At 42.6% G+C, this 21,958-nt stretch overlaps 1 protein-coding gene across 1 annotated transcript in view; it reads right to left on the bottom strand.

Moving 5' to 3' along the window:
• Positions 1–21,958, bottom strand: part of CHCHD6 (coiled-coil-helix-coiled-coil-helix domain containing 6) — a 222,723-nt gene that overhangs the window by 91,528 nt on the left and 109,237 nt on the right. Inside the window, exon 6 of the mRNA XM_066616190.1 lies at positions 1,666–1,736. Within this exon, the coding sequence (XP_066472287.1) occupies positions 1,666–1,736 (71 nt within the window). The remainder of the gene's footprint in view (positions 1–1,665; positions 1,737–21,958) is intronic.

The following is a 21,958-nucleotide window of genomic DNA, read 5'->3' as shown; positions in this document are numbered from 1 at the left end:
AGCAGTTCTCAAACTTTTAGCACTGGGACCCACTTTTTAGAATGACAATCTGTCCAGGACCCATTGGAAGTGATGTCATGGCCAGAAGTGACATCATCAAGCAATTAAAATAAATAATTATAAATAATTAAATTAAAATAAAATAATTAAATAAGGAGGCACCCTACAGGTTAAATAAATAAATTAAATAAGGAGCGCCCTACAGGTAGACCACAGCTGCGATACAAGGACATCTGCAAGAGGGATCTGAAGGCCTTAGGAGTGGGCCTCAACAAGTGGGAAACCCTGGCCTCTGAGCGGCCCGCTTGGAGGCAGGCTGTGCAACATGGCCTTTCCCAGTTTGAAGAGACACTTGGCCAACAGTCTGAGGCTAAGAGGCAAAGAAGGAAGGCCCATAGCCAGGGAGACAGACCAGGGACAGACTGTACTTGCTCCCAGTGTGGAAGGGACTGTCACTCCCGAATCGGCCTTTTCAGCCACACTAGACGCTGTTCCAGAACCACCTTTCAGAGCGCGATACCACAGTCTTTCGAGACTGAAGGTTGCCAACTAAATAATTAAATAAGGAGGAGCCAGTCCTGTTCCACCAAGTGAATCTACTCTGAAGTAAGTTCTATTGTGGTCAAAGGGGCTTACTCTCAGGAAAGTGTGGGTGGGATTGCAGCCTGTGAGCCCAGTCCTATGAATGTCTACTCTGAAGTAAGTCCCATAGTGGTCAATGGGGCTTACTTTGTAGTCTGCCTGCAATAACAGCACCCCAAAAAGAATCAGTGAGCTCTTCACTTCAAAATAGAAAACTTTCCCTTTACCATTCAAGTCTCTTTTTTGTTCTTTTTTTTTGGGGGGGGGGGGAGGCTGCCTTCTGGAGCAGCTCCATCGGATCAGGACCCTTCTGGTGTCCTCACATTCCCCTTTGCCTGGCCTGACCACCAACCAAGGCATGTCTGCCTACTCGTAAGTAAACGCGACTGTGAGGCTGCTTTGCTTTGCTTTGCTTTGCTTTCCATAGAGCTCCATAGACTGGGAGGGAGGCAGCTGGGAGGGAGGAACCTCCTTCTCCTGTGTTTTTGGGGGCTGCACTCATTGGATGAGGTCCGTTCTGACGTCCTCGGAGCCACTCAGCCTGCCTCGACTAAGGCAAGTCCGCCTACTCACAAGTAAACACGGCCACGTGGCTTCATTTCGGGCTCAGACTCGCAGCTGGGAGGGGGGGAGCTTCTCGGGTGTTGGGGGGCTGCATTCAGGACCATTCTGGTGTCATTGGATTCTCTCAGCCTGCCCTTTCCGAAGGACTATGGCTAGTATGCCTACTCATGAGTAAACGCGCGATACGGCTCACTTTCCATAGGGCTCCATGCATTTTTTCCTTCCGGTTTTTTAGCCATAACTTTTGAACGAAAGGAGCAATTTCAATTGTTTTTTTTTGCACTGTACTCCACTGGCCATTCCGCATCCAACAGAGTATGGCATGATGTGGTAGCTCCTAACCCCGCAATGTTAGCGCATCCTCCCCCCAGGGCGTGTCACCCCCAGTGCGCGTCACCTGGTGTGGCCCACACACCCCCAGCGACGCCAGTGCTGCTTCCATGAGGAATCTTGCCATCTTTTATGTAGAAGATGACTGCAGAAGAGAAAATTAGCAAAGGCTAAAAATGGCTCTCTTACCTGATTTGATCTTCTGCACTGGTGATTGCCTCATTGTATTGCTCTAAAGTCATCTTGTAGATTTCATTATTCTGGAAATTAAGAATAGCAACACTTAGCATTAAGATGATTTTGAGTTTCTTAAGCTGCCACAGTCCAACGTAATAGTCCTTACAGTGAACGCACAAAAATGGGACAGTCATGCAGCAATTTGCTATGTACTGAGGCACCAGAAGAGGGGCCTCAGGGATAAAAAAAAAAAAGCTTGTAGGAAAAGATTTCCAAGCCAATCCACATCACTATCCGAGTGGGGGTTGCGCGCATGCTTGTGTATGTGCACACCTATATAAAAATTCTTTTTAAAACCAAGCAGCCACACTCTGACACTGACTGGCACTTCATCTCTAGTTAAAATCAAGCACGCCCAAGAAGTGGGGTTTCTTAGAAAGAAGGATCCTTCTTCAATGGATCACGGAAGAATACATATTCTCTGCACCTTCCTGAGAGATCGGTCTTGCATTTGGAGCAGAGGCATACCTGGGGGAGAGACAAGGAGAACAAAAGCTTTGAGCGCCACGCCTGTGAGGCAGCGCCCTCCTTGCCTCCCCACCAGCTCCTTCCTCACCACTGCCACAAACCTAGCCCCCTTTGGAGGCCACCACCAGAGGGCCTTTACAACTCACTTCCTGTTTTTGTTGAAAACGGGAAGTGACACTGAAGGACTTCTAGAGGCCTTACAAGAACTTATTCAGAAGCAAAAAGATTACTTCGGAGCCTCCCCAGCTCTCCTAATGCCTTTTAAAGGCATAAAAACATCACTTTTGGTTCTTGCTCAAAAACCGAAAATAGCATTTTTCAGCATCTAACAGTCATTCTGAGTCTGGCAGAGGTCGCGGGAGGACCAGAACGGAACCCCCACAGATACCAGTGCGTTCCTGTACCGCTTTTCAACTCCTTGCTCAGACAGGATGCTGACCCAAGCACATCCTTTCAGTCCAATCTTTTCTATGGAACTGTTGCGAGAACAAAAGTGGGGAGGAGCAAACCATCACTCTAAGCTTCTGGAGGAAGACTGGAATACAAATGTGACAGATAAACAAATTGGCTCAAGGAACAAGAGAACAAATTCCTACTGAAGAGTAACTCCATACATTTTATCAAATTGTGTTTTGTTGTACATTTCCTACAGCACACATGTAGTGTGAATGACAGGTGTGCACCCTTTAAAACACCCACGTACATGCATTGAGGAATGGTGGCCTAAACAGGATTGCTATGTAATGCGTAGAGCCGCTCCTAGTCCTGCTATTTATGTAACGGAAGCAAATGGCATAAGGAAAACAGCTCCTTAATGCTGACAGGCTACATTGATAACAAGAACCTAAATAATCCATCTAAGAGGGAGGAGAAATAGAAACAGAATGGCAGAAAATTTAGTTAATGACATATAACTGGGGGTTGGGCGTTCAGACTTCATCACAACTACTTCACATTTTATTTTCCCTCCTGGTTGTCCCCACCACAACTGTCTAAAGTTTTTGTTTTCCTGCCCTTAATCTTATTTTCCTGCAACACAACTGCTGTAATGCTTCAGAAAACAGGATCCAATATAGAAAGAGTTACTCATTCTGTTCACTATTCTGCCCCTTCCACCCATACATCTTTATTTTTGTGCCTTTTTCTACCATGTTCCTTTAAGTGTTCATAAATTAACAGGTTTATGCCTGCTTTGATTTTCTTTTCAAACTTGCTATATGAAAGCATTATTATGAGCTGCATCTTTATACATTGCACAAAGAAGCCACAGCAGGGGGATTGTTTTCACGGGTTTTGACTCAAAAACTCTCTCCAGAGTTGACAAATCACAGATGAGCCCTCACCTCAAAATGCTCTCTGGCAGCAACTTGCTGAGTGATTTTATTTGCTTGTTACATAATGGTCAATTTTATTTTGTTTTGGATCTTTAAACGCACGCACAGACACACACACAAAACCTTCTGTCCACAATGTGGAGTTGACAGATTTTAATGGCACTCTTTTTTTTCACTTTCCTTCAGCTCCCTGCTGTCTCTTACTTGCCTTCGAAAAACCTGAAGACCTGCGCTCCATTAATTAAAACTGCCATTAAAAATTAAATATTGTGAATAAGTAGGTGCGAGCATCATCTCCATGGGTTTCATAAGTCTCACTGTTTCTCCAATTACTTCCCAAGCAATTTTCATATTTCATACTGTCTGATTTCTCACAGGACCTGGATTTGCAAGATCAAAAAGATGACAAAAAGAAAAAGCAAGCGAGAACGAAAGGTACCAAACGAAACATTTTTCAGGCAATGGGCAGGAGTCCCATCAGATACCATTAAGCCAGCAGTGACTGCAATGTAAAAGCTGCAGAAATGGAAAACAGGGACAAACGTGTTGTCCCTGGGCAACAGGGACAAACGTGTTGTCTCATGTTGCATGTGAGGCTCAGCAAGAAGGAAGCTTTGGTGGCATTTAACCCACCAAAGGAGGAATGGTGGGGGGGGCAAACAGGCACCAGTGCTCTTTAAAGAGAATCTACAAGAAGGACCTTTGTTTACACAAAATGGATAGCAGAAAAGCACTAGAAAAAGGTCTAGTAGTAATGGATGCAGTGGTGGACCGACATTTTTGGGGCCCTGAAGTTTGAACTGTTGTTGTCCACAACCAGTATTGGGTGTGTAGAGAAATACTGTATACAACAAAAAACTTAAACAATTTGAGACGTGTGACTATTACATTATATTATTATTTTTTAAAACCTCTCTCATACAGTAGACCCCAAATTTTTAAGCAATGTGGACCAAAGTTGCTTCTGGGACCCTCCAGGATTAGGGGCCCTGGAGGTTAAGCTTCACTAGTTTCATAGTAGATCTGCCCCCAAAAGGATGCCAGAAATCCTGAAAAGGTTTTCATTATCCATCACATTTCTTAGTTGCCTTTCCACCAAAATTACTCTTCAAAGGCAGAATTAAGATATTCTGAAAAAGAGGAAGAGGCTTCTAGTTGAACTTTGAAATTATGGTCTGAAGTCTGATGAGACTTTAGAAGTAGAACTGTTTGGTTCCTGTAAGATAGGATTACAGCCAAAGTCTTATTAAACACAATGGAATTACTTCAGAGTAAAATAAAGAACAGTGTTTTCAAGCATCTCTAGTTATAGGCTTGTTCTTGATTTTTTTTTTTTTCAGTTTAAGTCACATTATGGGTCAAACTACACATTACATTAACCATCTGTTTCTTTAAATAGCAGTCGCAGAGGGGTTTGACCAAGTGCAACACACAGAAAGGAGGGATTTAAATCTTTAGCACTGTGGACAAAATGGAAATATTGCTCTCTTTCTCTCTCTCTCTTTCCACCCACCCTCACAGTATTTTGAAAAGAGCAGGTATCTTCAGGGTTCTCTATTAGGTGGGAAGATCATGATGGGTCCTGCATTCAGTGATGTTCGCTGGGACAAAATCAAGAGAAGGAATACAGCTCTCACGTATTGTAAGGAATGCTGCCACTACAGCATTTGGAATTATTTGGAGCATGCACCTCCTAATTTCCATATGGGAAGCAGCTCTTAATCAGACTCATTCACAGACAAACAGGAGACGTGTAGAAACGCTTTCCCAGCTCATCACAAAACATATTTCATTCTACCTCTATAAAATACGCTTTGCTCTAGGTGAGATGTAAGAAGCTTGACTTAAGAACAAGAGCAAGACATACCAGAAATTAAATCATATTCAGGCAAGATGTTTTTCCAATGGTGAAGCAGTAAACGGGGGGGGGGGGGGAGAGATACCTGAACAACATTGCAGATACTGTAACACACATTTCTCTATTAGGTTAAAGGACTGGGTCAATAGATCAGAGGCTGTTTGGATGTAAAGAGACAACAGCCACCAAAGTTATCTCAAGGTATTTTGACACACTGGTGTATAGAATCTTGTCAGTGGTCAACATGCTTACAGATACAAAGAGGATTAATGGCTGCTGAAACGTTGCCAGCCTAGATGAATGCTAGCGATCCCTCTGATGGAATAGAGCAGGCCAAGGGAGGCCCTGACAAATGCTGCAGACGACAGCTACAGGATTACATGGCGCAATCTGCCGAGCACCTGACAGGCGCATCGCTGAGAAGCCCTCCTCCCCTTCTTGTTGCAAGTTCTCCCTTGCATTCAGAACTCCCCCCCACACCACCACAACTGATTGAAAGGAATGTGCATCCCCTCAACATGTAACAAGTCCAGAATGCCACGCTGCTTTGCAAGCGTGAACAAAACAGAAGGGGGAAAAGAAGCAAACGAAAGGAAATTCAGAACCAGCCACCTCTGTTGCCAGCCTCTACTATAATAAAGCTTTAGGTCAGCTAGTGCTAACCAGGGTTATTTAAATTGGAAATGGAGACCTCTTACAACCTAGCACAGCTGTCACTTTCTTTTACTTTTCTGTTGAAACTAGTGGCACAATTGTAGCAGTCATTCAGAAAGCACAAATATAATCCATTAAGAAGCAACCCTGGAACAAAGCTTCAGCAATTGCAAACACAGAATGCAGCTGCTGTTATCTGCTCCAGGTTATCCTTGGCAGAGAGCGCTTGCTTCCTTATGGTTCAGTCAACTATTCAGGGCTACCCATCTATTCCAGATCCAATATACATTTTGCAATTATTGAAAAAATATGAAGACACCAGAAAAGGACCAAAAAATCATAGGAACAGAAAACCTCCTCAGAGTTTTTCAGTTCAAATCCATGAGGTTACTGACCCAATAATCAAGCCAAGCAATCCTTTGGAATCAACACTCATCTTCACTAATGTTTTGGGTACCACAGTGCAGTGGCTTGAGCGTCCTAGACACAGGGGAACAGTCAACAATTTAGAATGAATTTGGGCCTCTGTTGATGTTTCCATTGGAATTCAGTGTAAATAAATATTCCAAACCTCAAAAAAGAGGGGGGCAGTCGAGGCAGCTAATGATTAGTATTAAATGTAATTTATCCTGAGTCTGTCAAGGTAACTACTATTAGCATTATCTAAATTGTTCATACACAATATGTCACACAATTCATATTTCACTAAATATAACCAGCTCCAGGAAATACTGAACAGTGTCTGAAATCAACAAAGGCACAGGTACGGGTTAACAAATGGAAGTTTACTTCAGAAAGGACAGAAGTACTTCCTTGTCAGTGTGACTGCTGAACAAGAAACAGAGATTCAATCTGCTTTGGATGGGATTGTGTCCCCCTTGAAAAGTCAGGCTACAACCTCCTGATTTTAGAAATGGGCTATGTCAGAATGCCAGATGGAAGGGTGGGCACCAGGATGCAGGCCTCTTGCTGTCTTGTGTGCTTCCTGGGGCATTTGGTGGACCACTTTGACATACAGGAAGCTGGACTAGATGGGACTATGGCCTGATCCAGCAGGGCTGTTCTTATGTTCAGGTTTGCAATGGGCAGGGGAAAGAAGAGGTGGAGATGGCAGAAACTGCTTGGAGCTCTCACAGCCACAGCCGCAGCCACAGCTGCCTTCCCTCAGTCCCACAGAAAGCTTTGACTGTGAAGGGTATGAGAGCGTGAGGATGAACCACTTTCATACACGTTGCAGGAAACACTAGGCCAGTGTTGTGCCGTGTTCCTCATCAAGCCTCTTGTGAACAGGTTATTTTCTTTGGGGCGGAAAAAGTTGCCATTTTGCAGACGTAGCAGCACATGCAAATGGTCCAATTTGAACTGGGACTACAGTGAAGAGTTAGGGTTAAAGTTCTTCCATCCACCCCCACTGTCTTGATTCTGTCCAGGACATTGCACACATCCTATTTACACACAAAAAGCAAACACACCCAAGTGTGCATACTTATCTCTTATCCCCCAGGTGGGTCGCTCTGCATTGAAGGGGTTCCAGAGTGATACTGAGGGGAGTAGTAAACAGGCTTGACATGCAGATATGATGCTCTACAGTTATTTACTTATGCCCTCCCATGGGCGAGTGCAGGTAACAGAAACCAGGAACGAGTCTTCCCAGCCCTGGTAGGCTTCTTCACCTTTAGTCACAGTCTGAGTGGCGGCTCTATGTCCCCGTAGGGATATACAGGGCCAGTAGGGATATAAGGGTCCGTAGGGATAATGAAGGGATAATGCAATGAATCTCCTCTCACTGCTGGGTCCTACCAGTTGTAGGACAATGGGCAAGAGCCCACGCAGCTCCGGATCTTGGAAGTGATCACAGAGTCTCTTCCTGCCACTGGCCCAGCCTTACTTTCTCCCCTATGCATCCCTTCCCTGCCACCTCCTGCCTGCTTGGTTCTCAGTTCTATTCCCACCAGTCTTGGTTCATCCCACCTTTCTTTCTCCCTTGCTTGCATCCTCCTCTCCTGGGCTCCTGTCCTCCACTCTCTCTTTGCCTACCTTGTCTCTTTCCTCATTCTTGTACCTTCTCATTCTTTTCTCCTTCTGCTCTCTTGGGTTCTCATTCTCCTTTCTTTCTCCATCCACCACACCTCCATCCCTTGCACCCCCTTTATAGCTGTAACCAACATCCCTCACCTGGTGAAAGAGAAAAAAGACTTTTTTACCCTTTTTTTCTGCCCACATGGTGAGAGTGTGCCTCAGGGCTCACATAAGGCTAATGGTGTGGCTTAAAGTCACACCAATTTTGGCCATGAGTTCTTAGGATAAACTGTAATGTGCAGTGTCTGGGACTTCTGAAAAGCATTCAGAAACCCTGGCTGGTACAAAATGAGGCACCAAATGTTTTGCCCAGAGACTGACTTTTGAAGCATACTGCTCCTTTATTTTTCTAGCTTTGCTGGCTACCAGTCTATTTCTGAGCTTAATTAAAAGTGCCATTTATCACCTTTAAAGCCAAATCAAATTTAGAATCAGGATACTTGAAGGGTAGTCTCCTCCCATACAATCTTACCGATCCATCAAGATCAGGTAGGGAGGCCCATTTTGTCCATTCTGAGGTGCAGCTAGGGAATGGGCTTTCTTCTGCACAGTACCCAGATTGTGACACGTTTATGTGATATAACACGATCAGTCCATTACACCACCTCTGAGACTCATTTCCAAGCAGTGGCAGCAACTGTTACCCTGCACATGCTGGATCTTGTCTGATCTCTGAAGCTAAGCAGGGTCAGGCCTGGTTAGTACTTCGATGGGAGACTGCCTGGGAATACTGGGTGCTGTAGGCTTATACCATAGTCTTTTGAGACTGAAGGTTGCCAACCAGGCAACTGAATATTACTACAGATGATGTCAGAGCGGCTCGCTGGCTGTTATTTAATGAGGCTTCTGAATGAAACTCTGGTTATCTGCTGTTCAGGGTAGGCTTATCCATTCCCCTTTCCCTGTCTCTAGAGGAGCGAAGTGTAGAATCTGAACAACCTGCTCATTCCTTCATCAATAAACACTGAAAGAGTAAATGCTGAATTAGGATTCACCTCAGGATCAGGAGGTCTGGTCTAGAGGGTAGAGCCTCTGTTTGACTGAAGATAACATCCGAAGGTCGCCAGTTTGAGACCACCGGCACCATGAATGGCGAGATCTTGAAGCAGCTGACAAGCCGAGCCGAGTTATTCCACCTGCTCTTGGTGTGAGCAAAGAAGTTTCTTGGCTGCCCTTCATGTGAAAGATGAAGGAGCTGCTTGTCAGCTTGCATGGGAGGGAACTGGAGGCCAGAATGTGATACCAAATCAGAAAGATCCATCTGAAATGTTGTGGTTCTTGAAAGATAGAACCTTTCTTCAATTGTAAAAAACCCTATGGGGATTTAGAACAGCCTGCCTATGTAAACCGCCTTGACTTAAAGTCTGAGGAGAAATCTGACGACCAAGAAAGGCGGTATATAAATACCTGTATCATCATCATCATCATCATCAGAAAGATGTCCGCAATGCTCGAAAAATGGGAAAATTCTACTAGTCACTGGTGCATGGAATGCATCTCTGAATAAAATCCAATTCACTTTTTTGTTTTATGAAAGAGAACGATATCAGAATAAGACCCTGTCCCTCAGTATTCCAAAAAAACACACCCTTTAAGGAACAAGAATTTTATCCAAACATGTCAAGGAACAGGTATTTTATCCAAAACAGATGGGCAATCAAGTCAGAAAGGATGTAAAGCACAGATGCACAAAGGTGATGCATGCCCAGAGCAAACCACAATTCACAATAAAGACTTTCAGAAAAGCAAAAATCTGTGATACACAGTACTGCTTTTCAGGGGGGATGTTAGCAGAGTTAACATGTCAGCGTGTTCTAGTGCCAGCATGTGCCAGAGTTCTCAAACTATAAGCCAATCTTCTTTGTTGCACAAGCAGTAGTAAGGGGAGGCATGAGTCTCTTCCAGTACTCCACTCAATTCTCCATCTTGCACACTGAGTAAACTACAGTAATGACCTTTCTACTGGGACAGATTAGTAATTTTAAGAAATGTAATGCACCTTGCAAACCAAAAGTTCTATATTGTATAGATATTAACAATTATCCATTTCACACAATCATGACCCTACAGAGCCGTTGTTTTGTTACAGCTAGAATGGTTCCTATTTATTCATTATATTTGCCTTCCTCATAACAAACCTGTGAGACAGTTTGGCTGAAAAAGAGAACAGCTAGTCCAAAGCTACCAATGGGGATCATAACTGAGCAGGGCATGATGCATGAGCCCTATTCAGGTGTCCTGAATCTGTGGGGAATCTCTACAGCTCACAATGTCTGAGGAGGTGCCGGCAAGTCAAAACAGAAACCTGCTTGCAAACTCAGAACATAATTTGGCTGCAATGTATACTGCCCAAACTGTGCACATAGTGGACTTAACAGTGTCTTGCTGTTTCCCATTAGACAAACTAACACCTTATTTGGAAAAGAAGAGTAGCCCAGAATGCCTCTGTTTTGTTTTCTAAATATTCTACCCATATTAAGGAAAGAAGAACAGAATCCAGTTTTTATTCATTTCACAAACATTTCCATAACCCGCACAGGAAAAAAAAATTATATATAAACTTCTACAATCATTCTTAGTGACAGCAACAACCACAGCACTACAAATGTAGAGAACTTCCAGCATTGTGCTATATATATATATATATATAAAAGATTGGGTTTCAATAGGCTGAAGACTTTTCCCATAGGGTATTATTCTTCGAATACAATCCTCTGAAAAGGTGCAAGCCAGTTTCATAGGTCAGCAGACACCTCTTTCGTTCTCTCTGGTTCTACAATATTTGGCAATATGAAACACATGCAGGCACACACTATCTATGCTGAAAATGTATTGGAAGTGTATTTCTAGCAAATCACCGTCTAACGTAAAATGAAGACTAGAAATACTAGATGAGGAGGAGGAGGAGGACTTGGTAAATGCACTTATCAATTACATGTGACAAAAAAATAGTGATACAAGTCCCGTGCCACTGATTAAGTATCAAGGCTCTCCACATCACCACCACAAAGTCCATTCTGGCCATATTGCACTGATAATGCAATATCTGGAGACAACAGGGAGGGGCTGTTAAATGCTTCCACCTAGTTAATCAGTCAATCACACAGACTTGGTGTAAATTTCACATTGGCTCCCAGCAAATCATGGTTTGCAAATCAGAAATTAGCCTCAACAAGAAGTAGAAAATGCTTGCTCTACTTCTCTTTTCAATATAAGCTTTCATTTTACATGTGCACTGATGCAAACCACGGTTCTCTCCCAAACTGAGACAGTACTTTGTTTGCAAACTATGGTAACAAAAAAGAAGGCAGCTAAGGTTTGTGTTGATGTACGTATCATGCAAAGTTGAACTGAGTGCTAAAAAGGAAAGGGAAAATCATTTCAAAGAAGATGCATAAGTTTATGAAGCTGTCTTCTGATTTGCATATCATGTTATTTTGTAAACCAGCATTAAAGCTGCACTGGGCCATGGTGGCATGTGGCTTTTACCAACACATCTGCACTACAAACTAGGACTGGGTATTTAACCATTAAAAATAAAACAAAACAAAAATGTGTTAATTGATCAGTCAAATATTGGTTAAGCATTTTTGAAAACAACAAATTGATTAGAACAGTTGCAGAGGTTTTCATGTTGATGTTTGCCACAATAATTAATGATAGTACCTGGCTCCTTGGGACAAGAATTCAAAAAGTCAGGCAAGAATATTTCAATATTCTCTTGCTGTGGTTTCTAGAGATGTGTGCACCTTCACCAAGGTGAACGCCAGCACCCTCTGGATAAGATGGAGCAGGTCAAATTCACATAACATTCATATCAATCAATAGTTCAGAACTGAAGAGTGTATTCCTTCTCAAATAAAAAGAATCCATAACTCTTGTCCATTCTCACTTTAACTCCTCTCTCAGCAAGAGGACAGACGTTAAAAAGTTCAGGTTTTGTTACAAGAACATAACTGTTCACACAAACATAGCTGAAAGGTATAGAGAAGAAATGTTACTGCTGGGATAATAACCATTTCCAACAATTTTGTTTGTTCAACTGCACAGATGTTAATTAAAATAACTAGATTTATTTTTGAACATTTGAATTTTTAAAATACAGGTGGTACTAATAAGTCCCCAGGGAACATACAAATCATAGATTATTATTATTTATATAGCACCATCAATGGACATGGTGCTTTTCACAAAGTGAAGAGACAGGTCGCTGACCCAAGAGGCTTACCATTTAGATATTGACAGAAGGGAGTCAACTAAGTGGGAGAAGGGAAAGGGAGCTGGGATAAACAAGGGAAGCACACGTAATTGTTTCAGTTATATATGTGCAAAAGCTTAATTAGTGGAGGAATTGGTGCCAATGGCTTCACAGAAGGGTGGGGGTCAAAAAGGGGTTTTAAGGAAGAGCATGAGAAAGTGTTCTGCAGATGTTACAAAATGGCAATTCCAAGCACAAAGGGCTAAAATGCCCATCAAAATATGTAACAATTAGCATAGAAAGAGAGGATAAACTTCAGATTACAAGTGATGAAATACTAAAACCAAATTCTATCTCCAGCACGCCAACAAAAATTGGCACTGTTTTGTGAATGCCAACAAATCAGATGGACCAAGAAAGGAAAGGAATTGCATTTCATTCTAATAATCCTTGCAAAGTCAATGGCATCACACACACACACACACACACACACACACACACAGAGGTGGCCTATTTGCCCAAGTCGTCAGAAAGCAAGGGCAGCTAACATTTGAAAAAATAAGAGTAAAAGTAAAACAGAATGACTTAAGTGCGTAAGATAAGGAAAATCTGTGTGTGAATTAGCTGATGCACCAACATGAATACATAGATCATTACAGGGAAATACATTAAACACTATTTTTAAAAAGGAAACCATAGCCAGGCATACTATCCTGCCCCCTCTTTTCATTTTTATTACTCTTCAATGGACTGCAAATCACTCCCTGTGCTGCACCCAGCCAATCAAGCTCTGTTAAATAACCCTGGCACGTGCAGGGCTGAAAATCAGCCAAACAAACAATGATGAGATGTCCCTGAAATGATTAAGGAAAATGTGGCACATCTCCCAGGTTACACACGAAGTCTGTTATAGTTTCCCCTCAGCACACCGGCAAAGCAGCAAGTACCCCTCCTAAAACTTCTGATATTCAAAGGCTCATTTAGTTGACAGGAAGCCTGTGGATCTGTGGACAGATTGTCACACAAACTGTCAAGTTTTTAGAGAAATGATCAGACCTTCCTTCGCCTGTGTTTCAGAGTACATCAAAGGCACAGAAGACAAACCAGACATAGACTTCACGGATCTGACTGAGAGGTGGGTGTACGTATTCAGAACAGTGCAGCATGTAAGGGGGGGTGAGAGGAGACTGAAAAAGAAGAGTGTTGAAGGGGGATTTATTTTTAAAAAGTGAGTAATAAAAGGGATGCAAGTTCTAGAAACTTGACAGATCTTGGCAGCCACTCCCATCTTTGTATCTTTTTTATTTTTTAATCTAAGAAAGACAATTCTATGCTAAGGGCAAACTTGGATGAAAAGGAAATTATAAACGAAGCACTTTAATTTTTGCTACCCATTTTTTTATTCTTCCTTTCAGCTATTTTGGAAAATAACTTCTATCAAGAACAAGTGCTCACTTCCACACAAAGCCTCTAGCTCTTTCCAATTCAATCTGCTGTGAAGGAGAGTGGACGAGAACAGCAATTTCACTGGTGAGCTGGTCGTGCAGGTTGGTCATCCAACTGCTGGCGGCACAAGGCAAGACAAGAGAGCACAAGAGGGTTGAAAGTGTTTTCATTTCTAGGAAAGGGGTTAGCTAGAAGTGAAGATGGACCCTGGATCAGAACACTTTTGGTTGATTGCTTACCTTGTTTGGGGATGGTGAGCCAAGTGATTACTTATCACATAAGAGACCTACGGCACAATCCTATCCAATTTTCCAGTGCCAGTGCTGCTGTGGATAGGATATGCACTGATTCCTTTTTTGGGGAAGCAGTCTTGGAGGCCTCCTCAAGGTATGGATACATTTGTTCCCTTACCTCGGCAGCTGCCCTGAAGCTGGAAATCTGGATAGGAGTGGGCCCTTAGGCTGCAATCCTAACCACACTTTCCTGATAGTAAGCCCCATTGAACAAAATAGGTCTTACTTCTGAGTAGACCTGGTTAGGATTGTGCCCCTAGTTCAGTACAGTCTAAAATGGTAGTAAGATACTAAAGGGTTTGGCATCAGCACTTCAGGGTTTCAGATGGGTCTTTCCCAGTCCTTCATGTAAATGCCGGGGTCGAACCTGGGACCTTCATTGTTTTCTCTGCCACTCCCACTCAAACTGTATGCCAAAATTCCCAGGCTGCTCACCAACCTATGGAAGCATGGGCCATTATGCATACAACAGTTGGTACACAGAAGCCATTGTAAATAACTTTCTGTGAAAATCGCCTTGAAATGGTCAAGGCTGCTGTGCCACTGGAAAATTGTCTTTACATCACTACAAACCTTTGTGAGTCTGTAGGTAAAGGAGCTGCTGCTCACAAACAGCTCATTGTATAGAGATGACTGTCAGTGGGAGGAATTTAAACAGCTTTCATGAGAAACCAGTTGTGGGTGCACCAGTCCTGTGTGGAGGTGGGGGAATGGGTAGAGGTGCTTGAAAACGTTATTAATTTTATTCAGAAGTAAGCCCATTGTGTTCAGTAAGATTAAGGATCACAGCCTATCTTACTCATTGGAAACAAACATCTCTATGAATGGGGCAGGAAGCTGGATCTGTGGCTTAGTTGTAGGGCTACCAGAGAGCCCAAGGCCACGGAATCAACCAGGTTCCTTAACCTGAAATGAGATACCTTCCAAGTGTTGCTATCAAATGACAACTCTGTGGAGGTTCTGGAAGACTTCTCTGGAGAAGGTTTGGAGTAGAATTTCCCAATCCTTAAAATAAAGTATGAAGAATGCCTTTACAGTGATAAACTAAGAAAGCCTCAACATTTTAATATTGGCTGTTAAGCAAACAAAACAGTCGTTCTCGTACTAACAGCAAGCACCTTCATTGTATTGATTTTACTATACATTTTGCTTCGATTGAAGTAAGCAAAAAGCAAACTGAAAAGGAACTGGCTAAAAGAAAATTGCATGCAAGCTTAATCTTTTTAACTTTATCTGCATCCTCGATCCACCTCTTTTCTAAACGGGCAAAATAAACTTGGATCCAAAACAACTAGTATTTTCTAAATTCTGGGGTCTGGTGTAGAGCTAGATAGGATGACTCAGGATTCTCCTACCCACTAATAAGAAAGCTGCATCTACCAGGCAGCTGAATTCAGCTGAATCTCTGCCAAACAATATCTTAGTTCTGTTTTACACTGTGGTACTTCACACTACTTATTATCGGTGCATATGTATTAACATAAAAACATGAACCAAAAGATACACCATGGAAGTCCAGCATTCTATATTCCTTAGCCCATCGAAGTCCTATGGGAAGCCCACAACCAGGGCATGAAGACAACAGACTCCCACCACCCATTTACAACTAGAACTTAGGGGAAGGGGCAACCTGCCCAGGAAGGGGACTAAAAGCCTTGCATCAAGTTGGGAAGGGAGCAGTGTACTGGTATGGGGTGCCCTGTACCCCACATCTACTTACCACCTCCCCCTGGCCTGTTGCCCATTGATTCTCTTGGGACAGTGATGGCCCACCCATTTCTTCAACAGTGCAGGAAGGGGGGGCTGCTGCTGCACCACCACCTCAAGTACCCTTGGGGTGGGTGTGGCAACCTCACCCTCACACCCCCTTACCTGAATTCTGATGAAGCCTCCCTGTCTCTACAGCAGTCTGTGCCAGAGCTGCAAGTAAGGGAATGTGAGGGATGGGGTCTGTGTCACCACACTGCAATGTGCAACGGCTAATGTGCAGCAAAATATGGCACTGCCTTGGGCAGCACCATAGCTTCATCTGACCCTGTTGTAGAAAGTATACTGGAGGTTCTACCATGATTAATAGCCAGTTACAGATCTTTCACATCTAATACCTTTTTAAAGCCTTGTAAAGCCATTGATACATCCCATGGCAATTCTATAAGTGGAGATACTTAAAAACATTATTTTACTCTGAAGTAAGCCCACTTGGGCTGTAATCTTGGGCTGTAATCTTGTCTTAAGCCCACTTGGGCTGTAAGACTTGGGTTGTAATCTTGTCTTACCAGAAACAAACACCTCCATCTGTAGGTTATGTATTGTGTGGAAAAGTACTTTTTTCTCTGCTGCAGCTCTCCTGCCAGTAAGGTTCATTGCACAATACACATTCTACTGTTACTGGAGAGACAGTTCTCTCCATCAGTTTTGTTCCTACCACACATTATTTTATAATCCTGTGTCATGTCCCATACTACACCCTAATCATCTTTTTCTCAAACTAAAGCCTTGTACGGTTCGCTTTCTCCATGCCTCCCTATCTAACCGATCCATACATGTTGAGTTTTCCCAAGATAACACTGATGGTGCCTGGCAATACATGCATGAGATTTTTATGTTTATTCTCTTCCTAAAAGTCCTTCTAGATTTTGACTTTGGCTATAATCCTATGCATTTTTACTTGAAATTATATCCGATGAAATATGGAACGTTGCACTGAGCTAGCCAGACATTATGCTACAGCTGCACTACCAACTTGATTACCAAATAAACAAGATTTGGGGAGATGGATGCATTTAGAAATTCTCAAACCAGGCAAAAGAGGCATAAGGAGACCATCAGCTTCTCCCCCATACAACCACACCTGTTGACAAATTGTGGGTTTCATGAGAGTTTTCAGTCCATATACAGGTTCAATCTTGTTATACACTGATTTTTTTTACACAGATTTGACTCAACATGAATGGCAACTGTAATGAGAAGGAATGTGCTGATCCCTAGAGAAGGGGAAAAATGCATCCCTTTAAAATCACAGTTTAAAAACTGCTTTTCTTACTGTTGTAGAGACAGTCGTGCAAGTAAACGAAAGTTGAGTGTTGGGAGAGTTAGGACAGACAGAAGAAAATATTTCTTTACCCAGCATGTAATTAGTTTGTGGAACTCTTTGCCACAGGAAGTAATGATGGCTTCTTGCCTAGATGCCTTTAAGAGAGGACTGGACAAATTTCTGGAGGAAAAGTTCATTACGGGTTACAAGTCATAGTAGGTATGTGCAAGCTCTTGGTTTTAGAGGCAGGCTGCCTCTGATTGCCAGAGGCAGGGGAGGGCACCAGGACACAGATTGTGTCTGTTGTCTTGGGTGCTCCCTGGGGCACTTGGTGGGCCACTGTGAGATATAGGACATTGGACTAGATGGGCCTTTGGCCTGATCCAGCAGGGCTCTTCTTATGTTCTTATGATCATGCCATTCTTCAGCTGAGCCAGGCAAAAGCAGGGAAGCTAATTGCTGACTGCCTCTCTACAATGGTAAGAAAAGCTGTTTTAAACCACAATTGTAAAGGGATGCACTTTTTAATTGTTTTAAAATGCTTTTATTTAACACATTTTATAGTATCAGCAGGGAGTCCCAGAATCAAACCCCTAGGGATGTCAATGAACAGCCTTATTCCATTAGGAGCAGTGGGTCTTTAAATCTATTTTTCCACTTTTTTTTATCCGTGGTTTTTTTTTTTATTCACTAGGGGTTTCAGAATGGAACCCTAGTGGATAATGAGGGACAACCTGTACACAGATTTTGTTGTACTGCAACTTAAAGTGCTGTACTTTGACTCCTTTTCACTCTTATCACAATCCCAAACTTTTTTTTGGGAAAGTACTGCAGACTAGTTGCATGTTTACATTCACAAGAAATTTATATCAATGTACAGAAGGCAAAATGCAGACAAGTGAATGGGATGCTTGGAGGAGGGCGAGAATGTGATCTTGAATGTCTTGCAGGAAATGAAACTATAGTTGAGGTAACCACACCTCTAATACTTGAAGTACAGAGTTTTTTCAGTGACTACACCAAACTGTTTTGCTTCAATCTGGGGGTTCAGGCTGCCCTCCCAGTTTCACTTTTTCAAGACAACTTTCAAAACATACATTCCACCTGCTGCAGTGACATCTGATAAAGTTTTGCTGACTTTTTCCTATTTCTGATATTTCTCTTTTCTGGTTGCTTTTCCTATGCAATTGTAAGGTGTTTCAAATTTTGATCATAGCTGCCTTAAGGTGAAAGGCAGGACATAAACCAGGACTTCTCAAAACCCGGCCTGGGGGCCAGATTCAGGTTTGGGGAAAGCCTTCCACTCCGTGAACAGAGTTTACCATTTTGCCTCCGCACTGCATGTATTCTCAGTAGTTCTGGGCACTGGGATACACTGGGCAGTCGTGTTTGCCTGGATGTCCTGTTGCACATCCTTCTGGGACACCAGGCAACAGACACAACAGCTCAGAGTGTCCCGGTGTCCAGATCTACTGAGAATATGAGCGGCACGAAGGTGGAATGGTAAGCTCCGGTCCAGATGGCAATCGCTTTTTTGACGGACAGCAGTCATGAGTTTGGCAACCGCTGATATAAAAAAACAATCAAAAGGTAAACCAGAATCTGATGGCCATTTCTGAAAAGACAGGTGGACCAATCAAAACCACTGCTTTAAAAACTCTCAGTGTTTTAAGGCATTCTACTGCCACCACCTCTAAATTTCAAAAGGTATTCTTCTTTCATGCCATATTTAGATTCTAACTGACTTTCTCTAATGGGAATGAGATATCGAAGAGGTGTTTTTGTTGCTGGCAAGGAGCTAGAAATTCCAAATCAGTAAGCCAAGGAAAGCACTGAAATTACAGCAACCTATCAGAGAGAGAAGAGAGAAAAGGAGAGCGACACACACAGACACACAGGTTATTGAGATGTAACCACACAGTGATTATGCAAATCAGACACCCACAGCTGGAGCACAGGGTACTGCATAACTGAAGAGGAAATCCACAATCAGATACTCAAGAGAAGCAATTCCACCACCAAACACTGTTGCTGAAATCTGGGTCTAAGACATCATCAATAGCCATGGGTGCTTTTGGTTCACCTTGCATTTTGCTTTACTCAGTGAAAAATGTTAAGAAAACACCAGAGACAGTCAGTTAGGAAGGCTCTAAATACATGTAGTTTAACTGAACAGTGCATTTTAATATCTTTAAACAGGAAATTCGTATAGAGATTTTAAAAAGTCTCATTTCCAAGGGCTGAGCCCAACAGAAATATCACAACCTACCACATGCTACTTCACATTTCAACTCCAACACCACCGCTGCCCCTGCCATTATTCCCACACATGGTAATGCTTCCATTGAGAAACCCTCTCTACTATTAGCAGTGCAAATTATAGCCATGGAGGAATCGGGGGGGGGGGGAGACATGTGGGAGAAAAGGAGAAAGAAGGTTACACTGTGGACATACCTCCTACAGGTTCCACAGACGGCAGGTAAGGGATCCAATGTGTCTGGACAATACACTGCTCCCCAGAGTCCTACAAGCAGTGTTGCATCCACATTCCAACAATAGGTAACCTACAATCATCTACAGTTGGTATCCATGGGGGATCTGTTCCCAGAACCCCCCCTCCCCTATGGATACTGAAACCGCTGATAAACAAATCCATGAGTTGGTTCATTATTATTTCTGGATGTAACCAGAGCTGACCAGAGATGCACACAGCTTCTGCAGGCTCAGAAAGGCCTCTGCAAGTGCCAGAAAGGCACTTTCAGTTTTTATGAAAAGCTCCTAGACGCAACCAGAGAACACCTCTTGTTGCATCCAGGAGCTCCAGTCCAGCCCTCTACCATGAGTTCAGAATATGCGATGAGTTAAATTGCGGGTCCCAAATATGCAGGTTAGGAGGTCAGACTTGTATATTGCCCAATGAGTAATAAAAGTCTTTGCAAGTCTACAAATATGTGTGCCCCTACACACACACTCAATAATGACTCTTCTTTCCAGCCTGTATTTGGTATGGCAAGGAAAGCCATTATATTCTGCATGGAAACCAGTTTTCCAGCAGTAAGACAAAAGGCCAATAGACATATTCTGTATAACCAGAAACTTTTAAAGGAATCAAACATAAAGGGACAAAAGAGAAGGAAAGAGTTAAACTTGCCCCCAACTTAAAAATTCACATACCAGTTTACCCTGTTGAAAAAGAGCTGCTGAAATATCTCTTACACATACACTCCTTTCTGTTTCTTTCATAAAATTCTGGGGAAACCTCCAAATCCTTGGAAGTCAGCCAAGTCACAGTGAAGGGGATAAATCCTGAAAGAAAGGCACAGAGACCTGCAATTTCAAAAATGCTCTAATTTCACACCTTGCTATTTGCTGTGGTGAAGTCCAGTTTGAAGACTTTGTAAAGGCATCATGTACAAATGTAGAAAAACCTGGAGATCTTTACAAAATCGGTTTCCTCACCACAACTTTGCTACAGTGTGATTTATATTGACCTATTGGAACGAGAGATAGAAAATGTACTAGATTCCATGCAACAAAAAGGTGACACCAATGCTGTCACTGAAAGCCTTCAAATGCTGATATTTACACTGAAGTAGTGATGACATACATACATAATCACTCTTGAACAATGCATTTAGGACTTTTTCCTAGTGCAGCTTATAGCCAAGCAATCTTCATGTATCTAACATTTGAAGATCACGTGATTTTTTCCAAAATGTCCAGAGTCCATCTCCCACACTCAGCCAAGTATTTCTTCCCTGTTTTTTTTTTAAATGAAGTTTCTGTTGAAGACAGGATTTGGCTACATGTACAGGTTTTAGTCTCATTATTCGGGAGGGTTCCATTTCCAGAACTCACTTGGATGGCAAAAAGAACGCATTAAAGCAAACCCATTTAAAAAACAATGTTCCTTTGCTGGGCAATTTAAAAACAGCCTTGTTGACCTTTGTAATGTAAGACAGAATCATTAAGACGACAATTCATCAATCGTCTCTCTCCAGACCCTTAGAAAGGCTTTACTCCACCCCTCCCTTCACCAATGCAAAGTGATGATCTTTCTTTCACTAGAGCTCAGGAGGAAGGGAGGCTCAGGGAGGGTGACTCAGAGGGAAGCCTGAAGAGAGACTGATTGATGGATTGTCAGCTGACTGCCCTCTCTTGCATTAATGAGGCTATTGTAAAACAACTGTTTTACCCCTGCTAATTGCATAAGAGGCACTTTTTCAAGTGGGTGCTCCTTTTTTAGCAGGGGGAGAGTAACTGGCCCACCTCACCCCAGCACTGTCTGTTCTAGTGGCTGTCTGCTGGTATTCATTTGCATCTTTTTAGATTGTGAGCCCTTTTGGGACAGGTAGCCATTTAGTTATTTGATTTTTCTCTGTAAACCGCTTTGTGAACTTTTAGTTGAAAAGCGGTATATAAATACTGTTAATAATAATAATAATAATAATAACTGTTCTCCTTTAATTTAATGGGCCCTTCTCATCAGTGAAAAATCCATGGATAATTAGGTTATACCTGTAATCACCTAATGCATTTTCCCCTTCTCCAGGGATCAGCACATTCCTTCTCGTTTGCAGTGGCCATTCGTGTTGAATCAAATCCATGTATAAAAAATCAGTGTATAACAAGATTGGACATGTATTCGCTTTTACATTTCTGTGCTGCATCCCATGTGGAGAAGCATCAGTGACCTTAATCAGGATGTTACCATGGCTTGCATCATGATCACATATTTGCCTCCAGAAACGGCATCACTGCTACCACCTGTACATCAAATAGCAAAGCTCGGTCAAAAGGTATCCCCAAACCAAGAACCACTTGCTTCAAATAAAATATGACCCTATTCATAATAGGCTGTACATTAAATTTCTGCCCAAT

This window comes from Tiliqua scincoides, chromosome 2, assembly GCF_035046505.1.
Source record: "Tiliqua scincoides isolate rTilSci1 chromosome 2, rTilSci1.hap2, whole genome shotgun sequence".
NCBI classification, from domain to species: domain Eukaryota; kingdom Metazoa; phylum Chordata; class Lepidosauria; order Squamata; family Scincidae; genus Tiliqua; species Tiliqua scincoides.
The sequence above is the reverse complement of the archived record's forward strand: the minus strand, read 5'-3'. Positions and strand labels throughout refer to the sequence as shown.